Raw genomic sequence first — 15,169 nt, 5'->3', positions numbered from 1 at the left:
AATGGTGCTCTAGCATGAGCTGAGCCTGTCTGCAGCTTTAGGAACCAAATCCTTTAGCTGTTTCCATGATAGCGCTATACCATATACTCTTAAGTGCATTATAATCCTCGCGGTTATTGCTAACTTTGGCATAGCATTATCAAAACATGTCGAGTAAGGTGTCATACGAATTGGAATACTACCCCCTCGCCAGTTTTGGCGACGGGGGTAGCATTCCACCCTTTTTAGAGGGACACGACATGTATGTAACTGTGAACCCCGGTTAAAGTTAAACAGAGCCTCAGCATCACAAAATGGATGCTGCCACCACAGACACAAGTCTGACCTCCTGCTGCTGGGAGTCCTAACAGGGAGGGAGGCTTGGACAAAGAGTTTCCTGCCTTGGGAGGTGCTAGCACCACCCCAGACAGGATTTTGTGTATTAGGTAGGACAGGCCTGAAAGGAATGAGACATGCCTGTGGCACACAAGGTAAGGTGTCCCTGTGCATACCCCGGTTCAAACCAGTTGCTGGGGCACTCCAGCCCCAGCTCTGGCGCGAAACCGGACAAAGGATAGGGAGTGTAACCACGCCCCTTCCTGGTCCCACCCATAGGAGGGACCTAGTCATAGTACAGCCCCCTTTAAGAGAATAAAGGTAGGAGCTGGTCCCATTCCAAATTAGATTAATCCTGATTTGAAACTCTACAAGAAAAACTCTGGACTTCGACGTTCTGCTCCACAGAAGACTGAAGAAATCTCCCTTGTGGCCAAGGAGTGACCACCCTGCACAAGCAGGCACCATCAAGCGTTCCAGCGGTTCACTTTGTCGTCTTCCCTGGTGGATCCAGACTTCAGAGCCCGACGAGACCCGGACTTCCAGACCTCTCGACCTCTACCTACATCTGCAGCACAGCTGAGATCCGTGGGTACGACAAGACACGTGGGACCGGCCATCTTGGAGAAACTGCACTTCGCTTCCAGCACGACTTCAGAGGCATCCTCGAAGAAGTGCTTTGGGGATTGAGAAGCCCCAGCCCCGAGCAGCTCCTGCACAGAAGATGAGCCCTCCAGCATCCACGAGATCTGCGTGGGGCCCTTTTGCTTGATTGCTGCTCGACGTGTTGTCTGGTCACTTGCCGGCTGGCTAGTGGCCTCCTAGACGCTTATACCATTTACTTAGTATATCGTTTTTCGTGCCCCTAGGGCACCATTGTAATTCGTGCAACTTAAACGTATTTTTCTTAAGAGTCTTGTCATGTGCTTAGCCCTCTGATCTCATAAAGAGTTCAGAGGTGTTTTGTTAGTAATAAATATCTTGTTTATTTTGTATAACAACCTGTGTGGTGTCCTTTCACTTGGTCTTCAAGGGGTTATATGTGGTAAAACAGCTGGCTTCACCTGCCAAAAGAGTCTAGCCTAAGACTGCTTTGTCCATGCTACCATCAGGATAGCTGGTCTATAAGGTTGACTTACAACCAATCACCATAAGGGTTGTTTGGACTGATACAAGGTGATCACTAGAACTAGTGAGCATCATATATCAGGCCAACTTCTCACACCCCCCAACCTGTGAGAGAGGTGCCCCTGGTTATGGTCACCTTTAGGACAGGGTCTGAGAAACACCTGCTCTGCAAAAAAATGCAACTGCTCTACCACTATAGAGAGCGATGAGCACCTGCTTTTACCACTCCCAGACCTTCCCAGTGACCCTCTGCTGTGAATACTGCAGCAAAAGGTATTTTTGTAACAGGTGCATGTGGAGCCTGGTGCGGGGTACAATGGTAATGTAGGAGGCTATTATTCCTAGGAGATGTATCATGATCCAGACCGTAAGTTAACAATTGGGCTGAAAAAGAGGCAACAGCTGCTGAAATGTCAAGACTCTGTTGGTAGGGGCACGCTTTCCCTGTGCCTGCATTTAGGTTAGACCCTAGGGCTGGACCTGTCAGGGTTGAAGGTAGGGTTTGGGGGAATTTATAGTGAGTCCCTGGTTGTGTAGCAAGAAGATGCAGCTTAAGTGTAGGTTAGGCACTGCAGCCTGCCAGCACACTTAATCAGCCAATTGTTGATGTAGGAGAAGTGCCAACGCTTTATAAATGAGCAGTCATCAGAGCTAGACACTTTGTGAACTCCCTTGGAGCTGTGCTGACCCCAAAAGAAAGTACTTTGAATTGGTACTGATGTCTACTTAGCACAAAGCGAAGGCACCGTTAGTGGGCAGGGAAGATGGGTATTTGAAATTAGGCAGCCTTGAGGTCTAACAATGTCATGTAGTCATGTTGTTGTTGAAGCAGAGTAATGACATCCTGCAGGTTTGCTGTCATGTTAAAATGATCTGACCGATTGTATGTGTTCAGAGGTCTGATGTCCAGGAGAAGCATGAGGGAGTAGTCTTTTTTGGGGAATTAAGTAAATGGAGTAGGCAATGGTGTTATGGAGGCACTCTATTTGAAATTTCATAAATAGCACTTGCACCTCTTTCGGCAGAAAAGATGTGTCAAGAACCCTTGGTTGACTCTGGTGGCGGCAGAGAGACAGTTCAGTGTGGCAGTGAAGGAGGTGCTAGAGGTGATGGTGCTAGTGATGAAGGAGATGGACTATAGGGGATAGGCTAGTGCCCCAGGCTATATGTCTCTTGGATGCCATTGATGGGGCTGGGAGGTGAGGGGCTTAGAAGATGGGGGCCGGTTGGTTAGGGGAGTTTGGTAATGGATGGTTGCTTGAAGGCAAGCCTCCTTTTGCAAGGCAGAAACTCTGTTGGCTTTGCTGAGATTTTTCTGATGATGGGGTGGATGAAGATGCACTTCTGCCTGGTGTTTTGCTGCTTTCGGAGACTTTGCAGCATGGGCAACTTCAATTGTGCTTTCGGAGTCAACTGGATCTTAAGTGTTGATGGAGGCTTTGGTGTCAGCTTTCTGGGATGCATTCAGTGCCGGCTAGGCTGTTCAACACACTTGGGCTATGCAGGGATTGACAGCTGTTGAGGGTTGGCGCCAAAGGGCAGACGTTTCTATGCCTTTTCTCTGTGCCGGCCATTGCCCGAAGGTCGTGGTTGCCATGGAGGCTGTAGTATCTTGTGCAAAGACACCAGACTCCTGCAAGAGTGGTGCTCTTGCTTGACATGAGATCTCCTAAGGTCTTGAGTGAGTGTTGGAGCAAAGTGGCATACTTAAAACCTTGGCGTGGTCATCGGTCAAGAGCCATTGGTCTTTGGTGCCAGCTTGATGTTCTCTTCCTCTTGTGTTTGGCGGCACTCAAGGAGACTGACTGTGGACTTCGGTGTGATGTGGCCTGTGGGGATTCTGGAGAGGCTTGCCTCTTCTCCTTCATCAGAAGGCGAGAGTGGACTTATTGGTCTGGAGAAAGGCACGAGTTTCAGATGTCATGTGGTCTGACCACAGATATTTAGTCAGTTTTATAAGCATGTCCATTCTCCAGTGTTGAAGCTCAAAGGGGCACATGCTGTCCTCGAATGGCCCAGGCCCCCAGTGTACAGGGACTGCAACGCTGATCGTCGGTCCTTGGAGGGTGTCCACCAAAGAATGCAGTGGAAATTGTCAAATGCAGACTGGCTCTGTGTATCATTTGTGTTGAATTGTAACCGTGTGGGCCAATAGATATATGCCGAAACTCAGAGCCCTTGGTGCATGTCTGAACCCAATGGTGGAAAAAAACCAATCTAACATGGAGTCTGTGTCCATGCACATTGTCCACTAAAAGACTAGTCGCAGCACATCTCATCACCTGACAATCTTATTCAAAGAAGAAAAACAACCTGTAAACATCTGAGCCACTAAATTAGATAGCAGGAGTATGCAGAACATGTGCTACAGCCACACATGCTACAAACATACTCAACATGATATACATAAGTATACTTGATTTAAATGTTCTGATGGAAATTAGGAGCTTGATGCATTTTCTTTTACATCTTGGGATCACTGCCATTAATGAGTAGTACAATATAAATCAAAATTGTATTCCATGCAAGGAAAATATAAAAATTATTTTTCTCAACGTGCCCTATAAACTCAGCTATCTTCAATGTCTGACATTCGGAAGGACACATTTTGATCTTTTTGGCCACTATCTACAACCTTTGCCATTTTGATGGACTCATTTGGATCTTTCCAGACATGACATGCCTTGTGGTGCACATCAGGTTGAACCACAAACATTTCTAAAAATACAAGAAGCTTACAGTAGCAGTTCTGCTACATAAACAAATGAAGGTAATGGCATGTACTACAAAAGTCATAAAGCAGTGTATATTACCAGATTTTCAGGAGCATTATAATATGGTTAGTGTTCTTCAATATTGCAAGTTTGCCTTGGCAAGTATGAACTTTACTCTAGAGCTAGCACTTACTTTCCATTGTCCAGAGCACAGTGCTAGCCCCTGAGCTTATAGTGACTTTTGCCTATGGTTGCTGTTGAAGGACCATCAAGAGAGCTTAGTATGGGCTAACACAACACCAGTAATGTTACCAACTTTCAAAGATATCACACTATTGCCACCTCCCACTGCCACCTCCCACTACCTACCACAGGACCAAACTTGGTAGTGAGCACCTTTTTATAATGGTGAAGGTACTCCAATGTATTTTCCTTGCTGAGATTTGCTATGTTTCACAATGTATCCAACTGCATAAATGTGTTCAACTCAGTATTGACAGGGGAGATATTACTTATCTCTTCCTCCTCCTTTATCGTAGGATTATCATTCAAATGTGTCCTCTGGTGTCTAATAAGACCTTCTCTGCGACTAAACCTTTTGTTACACGTAGCACACTGAAAAGGCCTTTCTCCTGTATGTGTTTTATAATGTCTATGAAGACTTTCCTTCCAGCTGAATATTTTCTTGCATTTGGCACACTGAAAAGGCCTCTCTCCTAAATGTGTTCTCTGATGTCCTAAAAGGCGATGCTTTTGACTAAAACTTTTGTCACATTCAGTACAATGATAAGGTCTCTTTTTGGAATGTATTCTCTTGTGATAAACGAGTTGCCCTTTCTGGCTGAAGCTTTTGTCACATTCTTTGCATTGATAGGTACTGCTTTCAAGGGATAACGTTGTGTGAAGGTTGTGGTGTTCAGTAAAACCTTTCTCAGATTCAGGCATGGTATACAATTTCCATTTTTTTGGTTCCTCTGCATGACCTTTAAAGACCTGTGCATGACACAAATTACTCTCATATGTATTACATTTCTTATTTTCCTCCATATTCAGGTTTTCATGAAATGAGTTGGAATCACTTTTGTTACCATAAATACTTTCATAGGAGTTGCCTTTCAGTCTTCTTAGGCTTCTATTACATTTTGAAAACAGCTGAAATCTAGAGTCGGTCTCTATATTAAATATTTCTTTGACTTCCACTTTGACCTTTTCTGATGAAGCTTTGTATGGAATGTTATTTTCATCGTATCTGACAGACTTTCCATCATCACATGTTCTTTTCGGAACCCAACCACCTGCTGAATTAAAATGAATCATGATGTTAGATTTCTACATGCAAAAATGAAATGCTACATTGTATACCCATTCAGAGACAATTTGAAATTAGCCCAAGATTAATATGTGTTTATCAGTGTATTACAAACAAACCTTCAGAAAGAGTGAAAGTTCGAAAGGTAGGTAGGACATGCTAACATTTTTCTAAAACGCATATTTGGATCCTAATCATTCACATTCTCTTTGTTACATTTTTACAAACTTAAAGGGATATTTTGGAATTATTTCTCATGACCCATAGGAATATACATGTATTAACTAAAAAGCAATTATTTGAGTATACTTCAATGTCAATACCAAGTCTAAGATTGTTATGTGTTAAAAATAATATCCTTCCAAAGTTCCCAAAAACATCTTCAGTTGAAAGATTTACAGGTTATATTGCAAAAGTTCAAAAGTCCATACATTCTAGTGAGGCCTGCTATGCAATGTCATGCTCCCCAAAGCACTGCTCATTACCATCACAGATGACAGATGTGAAGGTAAATAAGGGTGAGAGCACGTAATTGTGACACCACTAGAGAGCACATTGTAAGTTGGTTTGCACATATTTATATGTCACATAGTTTGAGTTGCATCAAAAATTTGAAAAGCCATAGTGACATGCGCAAGTGATCAGGTAAATACAGATTCTGAGATAGATTTTCTATGCTGGGATGTGAGTGTTAGGACACAAACCGGATCGTCCACACTGCGCGTTTAGGAACCTGTGCGAGCGTCCCGTTCATTAGAACTACAACCCCCAAGAAAGCTTCGCCAAGAACTACAATACCCAGAGGGCAACGCACGGAGCATGCGCAGTTCGCGGCGACATAAAACGGACCATGGACGCCGAGGACGGCGTCGAATATTCCGTGTTCGTGGGTTCGGAACACAGCGCCAGAACCTCGGACAAGGTCAGACCTTGATATCTGGATTTTCTTTGTTGTTACCCGGAGTAGCTAAATAGGAGAAGCGGCCGCTACCTACAGGCTACGGGTCCGGTTATCCATTGTTTGGACCCAGCGCTTGGAGCTGCAGTCCCCGCTCGAGGGTAATCGAGCGAGCACCACGCTCTTTGCCTCCAAGCCACCCCAGTCCCCACGCGAGGGTTATTGAGCGTGCAGGACACAGAACCGTGCTGCATAAGGGGCACCAGTCCCCGCTCGAGGTTTATCGAGTGTGCGGGTCACAGAACTGTACTGCCTAGTTTGCACCTGTCCCCGCTCCAAGGTTATTCGAGCGTGCTGGACACCTTAATTGTTTTGCGTTGGTTACTACAGTCCCCGCTCGAGGGTAAACGAGCAGGAACAGTGCAAGCCCTTTGTTTACATATCTTGCCCTCAGTTGGAGAGTGTCGGGACCGACACTAATGCGGAGGACGATACAAGGAGTAGAAAGCTACGTTAAGTTAACGCCATACACGATTATTCGAGTGGCATTGTCGGCCACTGCTTAGCACGGTGCCCTCTGTTGGTGAATGCCGGGACAGGCATTCGTGCAGAGGACGGTTTGACGGATAATGACTCGGGGTGAAGTCAACCCAGTAACGGACCGTTGCGGTGCTGTTACACTCTGGCAGTACTTTGAGTTATTAAACCTGGTTTAAGCAACCCAACAGGTCTGTACTGTTTCATTGCACTAACGAGGTTGTTAGGGTGGTGTTCGTTAAGTACCCGATCCTGAGGAACCAGGAGATTACAGTGAGGCAGTGTGCACCCACCCTCCTACTATTTCTATATGGATTGAATGAAGAATCTGACCAGATAACTACGGCTAAAAAGCAATAAAAAAACGGAAAAGCAGGATCTCATCATGAGGCATAGCCATAGTGGGCTATGAACCAGGGCCTCGGCCTTTCAAGGTTTCCCTGGTAAGGGAGGCAAGAGCATTGTAGTGTCCTGTATGTATTCTGAATGAAGCTTTATGCTCTGCCTTTTCTACAACAGTATTTGGAATGTGGAGTGTGTTACCCCAATTTACATACAATGCGTTGTCTACTACTACAAAATGTCTATTTTTAACAGTGTACTTCTAATAAAAATTCAGAATTTAAGACACTCTTTATACTGAAAGTTATGAATGCTAGATGAAGGTGCCACTTGTGAATGCTTTCCTATCATGGAGTACATTCAATTGTTTTTCTTTTGTGACGTTGAATTCTAATCAGTCCCACTGTGACATACTTTGTGTTTCTTTTAGGTTTGCAATTTCTTTATTGCTTTATGGAGGTACAGAAACAAAAGAAAAACACAGAAAGAGAAAACCATATGCGAATTAGCATCCTACTGTCATAGGAGAGGCATATAATATCATCAATACAAAAATCCCCCAACTCCCACCTCCGCCCCGTCCCCCCTCGGTAATCATCTGATTGTTCCAAGTATTTGGGTCCTGTGAGTTCTCTAAATTCAGAGAAAAGCATAGTTAGGAACAGTTTCAAAGGTCAGGGAACGAGGCACTCAGGTTGGTAAGAGAAAGAGAAATTTGTTCCATACTCAGAATTTTCCATATGTGGTGTAGCCACCCTGAATAGGTGGGGAACCCGGCTGACCCCCACTGTGCCAAGATGTTTTAAATGGCCATCCCTACTGCCAGGCCTATTTGGCGGCCTCTGCGCAACTTGAGAAGGAATTCGAGGGTGTTGGGTAGACCTAAAAGAATGTATACCGGGAAGCAGGGGAGCTATGTACCAAGATAGGTGTCTATGTCTTTAAGAACCTACGTCCAGTAGGTGGCTAATAGGGTACACTCCCACAATATATGTGTACGGGTGAGAGGGAGACCCACAGCCATGCCAGCATTAGAGATCTCTAGTGGGGTTCCCCTCATGGAGTCTAGTGGGTGTAAGATACAAGTAGGTAGCTATTTTAGTGGCCGTATCTATACTTGCAGTACTATGCGCTGTGTGCCTGGCTCTATAGTATATATCTTCCCATTGTCGCTGTATGAATGTGCAGCCCAATTATAGTTTCCACCTTCTTTGACTCGGAGACTTATCAGGCCCTGGGGGAGGCCTTAGTAAGCAACATAACTGAGATGGGAGGAGAGTATCTGAGGTTTTAGATAGCAACCACATCTCAAATGCTGTTAGATGGCATTGTGCTTGGGGACAAACTCCTGGGTGCATCACCCAATGTCAAATTTGCTGGTATCGGTATAGTTCGGTTTCCGGGAACCCCTGCTGTGAACGAAAACCCTCAAAGGTCAGGGGGCCAGCCTCATCAAAGAAGTGCCTGATAAACCTACAACACACCCAGGTCCACTGGGTAAAGATCTCTGCATTCATTCCAGGGGTGAGTTCTGGATTATCTACTATGGGAGTTAGCGGAGATGGGAATATTGTTAGAGCTGTTTTCTCCGCTGCTTTGTCTCACGCTACCAGAGGAGCACATGTGACGGGCGAGAGGTAGTGCTTTTCTGATTCAGGGCATGGCCACTCCACAAATGCCTTGATCTGAACCAGTAATACTCGCTGTAAATTTGTGACTCCAAGACCTCCCTCTTTGGGGGGTCTACAACCCAGCTCTGATTGTAGTCCAGGTCTCTTGTCTGCCTAAATGAAACATTCCAGCTCTCGCTGTGAAGTGCGTAGTGTGCCAGGAGGAGGTTCTAGTGGAAAGGTCTGAAAAAGGAATAGTATTTGTGGTAGAATGGTCATTTTTACTGCTGCTATCCGGCCTAGCCAGTAGGGTGTACGTGGTCTCCAACGGCATAGATCTGCACGTATTTGGTGGAGTAATGCGGTATAATTCAAAGCTGTAGTGTGCTGTATAGATGCGGTAAGTTGTATCCTAAGATTTGGTATTGCAACAGGTGCCCATTGGATAGGGACGGTGCTTTGCAATTCCGCTAGTGGGGAAGGAGTAAGGGGGGGGTTAGGGCTTAAGAGAGAGACTAAGGTGTGAGGAAGAATTGCTCAAGTTTGTTAGAAACGGCTGGGATGGAGATTCGGAGATCCTCCAGTGATACTATCACGTGGTCCGTGTATAAGCAAAGTGTATGTTTGTCTCCTCCAAAGCGACTCCAGCAATTAGCGGGTTATCGCGAGTGGTTTGGGCCATTGGGTCCATGTATAGGGCAAAAAGTAAAGGGGAACGGAGACAGCCCTGTTGTGTGCCTCTCTGAATGGGGTGAATGTGTATCCGTTCACTCGGACTGTTGCCACGGGTCTGGTACAGCCAATGAAGACCCAATCTATTAATCTAGCGGGGAACCTAAAATGCTGCAGGGTCGCCTCTAGGTAAGTCCAGTGTACTCTGTCAAACACTTTTTCTGTATCGATAGAGGGGAGCATGCGTTCTGTGTTGAATCATTGTGCTTTATCTGTTATATGATGCAATCGCTTTGTGTTATCTGCACATAGTCAATTGGGGGCAAATCCATCAGGCCGGGGAGAAGGGGGGACAGCCACAATGCAAGGATCCTGCTGAACAGTTTTAAATCAACATTAAGAAGGGAAATGGACCTATAAGAGGCACATTGGCGCTTATCCTTTCCGGGCTTGGGTATTATGACTTACAAGGCTTCTAACATGGTTGGGGGGAATGATGCAGAGATACCAATGGCGTTGTATACTCTAGTAAGGTCCGGAGCTAGAATGGGGCAGAAGGTTTTATAAAATAGAGCCGTGAACCTGTCTGGGCCTGGGGATTTGAGTGGTTTCTGCTTAGAGATAGCAGATATTACTTCCTCTATTTTAATAGGGGACGCACTAGTCTCTGCCTGACTTTGCGTTATTATGGAAGTGGCCGCGCCCTGGAGAAACTGGGCAGGGGCTTCTGGTGGAAGGTCTTGTGCTTCATAAAGCCCCGCATAGTATTGGCAGAATGTTTCGGCAATCTGATGGTCGGTAACCCTCTCCTCTCCTGTCGGGGCAAGCACTGATGCGATCCTGGATACCTGTCTTTGTATACTCAGTCTGTTGGCCAACAACCACCCAGACCTGTCTCCCCCAGTGTAGAAGGTGTGGCGGATTCTAAACGCTGCATACTCTGCCCTGTCCAAGTCTAGTGTGGATAGTTGGGTTTGTGCAGCTTCCAGCTGCCTCCAGACCCTAGGGGCGCCGGTGCTCTGGTGTATGCGCTCTAGTTCCTGCATTTTTTTTTGTCAAGAGCTCTCTTTTTTCTCTGCATATTTTGTTATCTGAAGCTACAATCGCTATGAATTATCCTCTGACCAAAGGCTAGCTATGGGAGTTTCGGGGCTGTCGTTTATCACCAGATAGTCTTGCAAGGCGCCAGGTTTGTTGCGGGGGCGGGTGTATGGCAGGGAGAGAGCCAGCGTTACTGCTGAGTGATCTGACAGCGTACGTGATTCGCTGGGTGTGAGATCGTAACCTTTGCGTGCCCAAGAAGTAGTCAATCATTGCGTAGGTCTTGTGAGAGTGAGTAAAATGTGTAGTCTCGGGCCTTGGGGTGCATGTCCCTCCACATATCAGTTAGGCCTGCCCTTTTTAGTGTCTGGAATACCTCATCCGAAAATGCCCCGGATTGTCCCTGCCTCTTGGCCGATCTATCTAAAGCATTGTCAAAAGTCAGGTTCAAGTCTCTTCCCAGTAATAGCTTCCTATCGGGGGATGTACTAACTTCTTGCACTACCTTTTGTAGGTATCTGCTGTATATGAAAGCATGTCCAATTCCAGGTTGATTAGTTAAGTAGGTTTATTGAGTAAGATGTTAAGAAGAGCCCCACCAGGAGCAGCCTCCCTGCTGCTCAGCCCATCTTCCAACTGCCTCTCACACTCACCAACATTCCACAGCCGCCTCACTCACTAACATTCCACCTCAACAGTCACACTGGCTGAGCAGCAGGTATAACACATCTCCTTTCTTTTTACAAATGACAATGGAACTCTAGAAAGAATGTCATACAAACTATTGAGGCAAAAGAAAAAAAATAGAACCAATGAATCCAAAAGAATAGCATTAGAACAATTGCAAGCACATAATCAATGTAGCGAAGGACTAATGAAAATGCATGAAACTAAAGATGGAAACATTTCACACACAAGAAATATAAAATGATACAAGCAAAGAAAATCTAGCATAAGGTAAAGAGTATACACTCACATCATCTCCCTTACTAACCAAACGGAGGACACACACACACTACCACACCACTAAACGACAAACCGAAACCCAAATACTACTAACATGCCAGCTGGCCAGGCTAACACACAAGTGGTAGAAAGGAAACCAATCACTGGGTGCGGTAGGGAACTATCCAACACAAGTATGTGTGGAACGCCACCCCACATGAACCATGTGACATCAACACTGCCCTTAACCAAACCCGTAGCAAGGGTGGAAAGTGTGGAACATCACTCCACACCAACTACATGGCATTACACTGCCCTTCACCTGAACCCGTAGTAAGGGTGGAAAGTGTAAAAGAAGTACACAGCTCTACAACCAATCAGGTATTCAATTTTAACAGCAATCACCAAAGTAAAACACTCATACTTAAAAAAAAACTGGCTTACTAACTGCCCTTCACCCTAACCCGTAGTAAGGGTGGTAAGTGTGGAAAAACATCAATCAACCACAACACAACTCGACACCCAATCACATAGTAAATACTAACCCCGGTAGCTTGTTTCCTTCCCAGTGAAAGAATTGGCTTGGTAGTTTGGTTTGCCCTGTTCCCATGATACACTGGGCCAGGGACAGACTAATTTGCATATAGCCAGGTTCTGAGCTGGGATGGTGCAGTGAGCTAAAAAACGGTGTTGGATTAAGCCCTGATCTCTTGACTGGGTGAGAGTATTCTGCTTAATTCAGAAACTCTGTCCATCACCACCCCCTGTTGTTTAATTATTTTGTCCACCATAAGCGTGGAAGGGTATACTCAGACGTGAGTCCCTAGCTCATTGCACCATCAGGATTCAAGCAAGCCGGGCCGAAGACGGCTGAAATGCCAGAAACCGGTCCCCGGTAGCTTGTTTCCTTCCCAGTGAAAGAATTGGCTTGGAAGTTTGGTTTGCCCTGTTCCCATGATACACTGGGCCAGGGACAGACTAATTTGCATATAGCCAGGTTCTGAGCTGGGATGGTGCAGTGAGCTAAAAAACTGTGTTGGATTAAGCCCTGATCTCTTGACTGGGTGAGAGTATTCTGCTTAATTCAGAAACTCTGTCCATCACCACCCCCTGTTGTTTAATTATTTTGTCCACCATAAGCGTGAAAGGGTATACTCAGACGTGAGTCCCTAGCTCATTGCACCATCAGGATTCAAGCAAGCCCGGCCGAAGATGGCTGTTATGCCAGAAACCGGTCCCCTGTAGCTTGTTTCCTTCCCAGTGAAAGAATTGGCTTGGTAGTTTGGTTTGCCCTGTTCCCATGATACACTGGGCCAGGGACAGACTAATTTGCATATAGCCAGGTTCTGAGCTGGGATGGTGCAGGGAGCTAAAAAACGGTGTTGGATTAAGCCCTGATCTCTTGACTGGGTGAGAGTATTCTGCTTAATTCAGAAACTCTGTCCATCACCACCCCTTGTTGTTTAATTATTTTGTCCACCATAAGCGTGGAAGGGTATACTTAGACGTGAGTTCCTAGCTCATTGCACCATCAGGATTCAAGCAAGCCGGGCCGAAGATGGCTGAAATGCCAGAAACCGGTCCCCGGTAGCTTGTTTCCTTCCCAGTGAAAGAATTTGCTTGGTAGTTTGGTTTGCCCTGTTCCCATGATACACTGGGCCAGGGACAGACTAATTTGCATATAGCCAGGTTCTGAGCTGGGATGGGGCAGTGAGCTAAAAAACGGTGTTGGATTAAGCCCTGATCTCTTGACTGGGTGAGAGTATTCTGCTTAATTCAGAAACTCTGTCCATCACCACCCCCTGTTGTTTAATTATTTTGTCCACCATAAGCGTGGAAGGGTATACTCAGACGTGAGTCCCTAGCTCATTGCACCATCAGGATTCAAGCAAGTCAGGCCGAAGACGGCTGATATGCCAGAAACCGGTCCCCGGTAGCTTGTTTCCTTCCCAGTGAAAGAATTGGCTTGTTAGTTTTGTTTGCCCTGTTCCCATGATACACTGGGCCAGGGACAGATTAATTTGCATATAGCCAGGTTCTGAGCTGGGATGGTGCAGTGAGCTAAAAAACGGTGTTGGATTAAGCCCTGGTCTCTTGACTGGGTGAGAGTATTCTGCTTAATTCAGAAACTCTGTCCATCACCACCCCCTGTTGTTTAATTATTATTATTTTTTTCTCTGAAAAATATAACATGGCACTCTCCCAACGCAAACACGGACGTGCCAGTGAAGAAAGTGTTTGGTGAACAAAATAATAAGTACCCCACCATGGGTATCAATCCGAACACACAGTCCATAATCACAAAGTCTGCTGAAAAGGAAAGTCTTAAATGAACATTTACTCGTCATACCAATAAGGAGTCCAGGAGAATAAACAGGTTAAAATACAGGTCTTGATGGAGAAGGAAAATAAATGACTCTCATTAATGCCACACCTTAAAGGAAGGAGGGAAAGCCTGGCATGTATAGCAAACACACCAGAATAAGTGCCCCTTAAAATTTGTTAAAGAAAGACTAATAGATATCACCAAAGCAAGGGAAAACAAGACATAGGAAAAATCAGCAAATAAGGCAACACTGGGAAAGAACATGTGAAACGCTCCAGTGAGCGACTTCCCATCCGAGACTCTTCTTGAGTATCAGAACATTTGCTGCTCTTTTAAATCCAAATCATTCTTTGACAACACATATACATCATGGTTTAGGGCAGTAGTCCTTGGACAGTGGAATACTCCCCATCTTATTGGGCACAATAACGTTAAGTCATTTCACCAGCTCCCTCCACCCCCCCCCCCCCCCCCAAAAAATCGGACAATGCTGCTTCAATTTACACCCAACAGCATGACGCGCTGAAGGCCAAACCAAAGTGTTTACATAAGAAGAATTCCTTCATTCCTCAACTTCTCAAAAGTCAGAGTATTTGCCTACTGGGTCCACATAGTGCAGGGGTCGTGCAGTGGACACCGCCACGCTGTGGAGGTCCTCAGCATCCATCACAATGCGGGCTAGAGAAACGGGCCTGCCAGTAAGTACAGGGAAACAGAAAACTTCCTTGGCATAGAAAATGGCGGCATGCATTCTCTGGCTCATTCACAGCTACGGCGGCGTCATCATGCCAACGTGGAAATCGCCAGGTGACTCCAGGCGCGCCGATGCAGCTCTGTACCATCTCCAGGAGTATTGTGAGGAACTTTGGAAGCAGCACCTTCACGCGACCAAAAAAAGAAGAAAATGGGCGCTCAAGCCGTCGGAATCTGCTGAGGTAAGGGTACATGCCGGAAACGCCACGCTGCATATTTAAATGCCGCATGCCAGAAACGGACAATACTACTTGGCCCACTACATGCCGTATAGTGATGCCGGCAAGCCCCTAACCTCGCAAACTGAGACGCAGTCAGAAAATGCAACTCACTAACCGTGCACATTCCAAGTGAAACGATGTAACGGAGCACGTTTACCAGCAGTGCAGATCCTCTATGTGGCAATGTAACACGGCAAGGCACACACAACACAAAGTTCACTAGCGGTGCCAAGATTCATTACTTTTCACAATGCAACCAGAGTCCCTTAGAGTTACAAGCAGTATATAGATCTGCCTCCTGTATGCCACAGACACTTCCAGCATGTGCCACAGACACTTCCAGTGTTACAGGGATTCT

The 15,169-nt window shown here is 45.8% G+C and overlaps 1 protein-coding gene across 2 annotated transcripts in view; it reads right to left on the bottom strand.

Moving 5' to 3' along the window:
• Window positions 1–2,765: 2,765 nt before the first annotated feature.
• LOC147729882 (uncharacterized) overlaps window positions 2,766–15,169 on the bottom strand; it is a 157,768-nt gene continuing 145,364 nt past the window's right edge. Inside the window, exon 9 of one of the 2 annotated variants that reach the window (XM_086954795.1) lies at window positions 2,766–5,455. In XM_086954795.1, coding sequence (XP_086810921.1) covers window positions 4,611–5,455 — 845 coding nt within the window. In that variant the 3' untranslated portion in view covers window positions 2,766–4,610. The remainder of the gene's footprint in view (window positions 5,456–15,169) is intronic. The other variant, XM_086954796.1, reaches the window with a different exon arrangement.

The sequence above is a fragment of the Lissotriton vulgaris genome, chromosome 2_1 (genome assembly GCF_964263255.1).
Source record: "Lissotriton vulgaris chromosome 2_1, aLisVul1.2, whole genome shotgun sequence".
Taxonomy (NCBI): domain Eukaryota; kingdom Metazoa; phylum Chordata; class Amphibia; order Caudata; family Salamandridae; genus Lissotriton; species Lissotriton vulgaris.
Note: the sequence above shows the minus strand (reverse complement) of the source record. Positions and strands in the feature narration are given on the sequence as shown.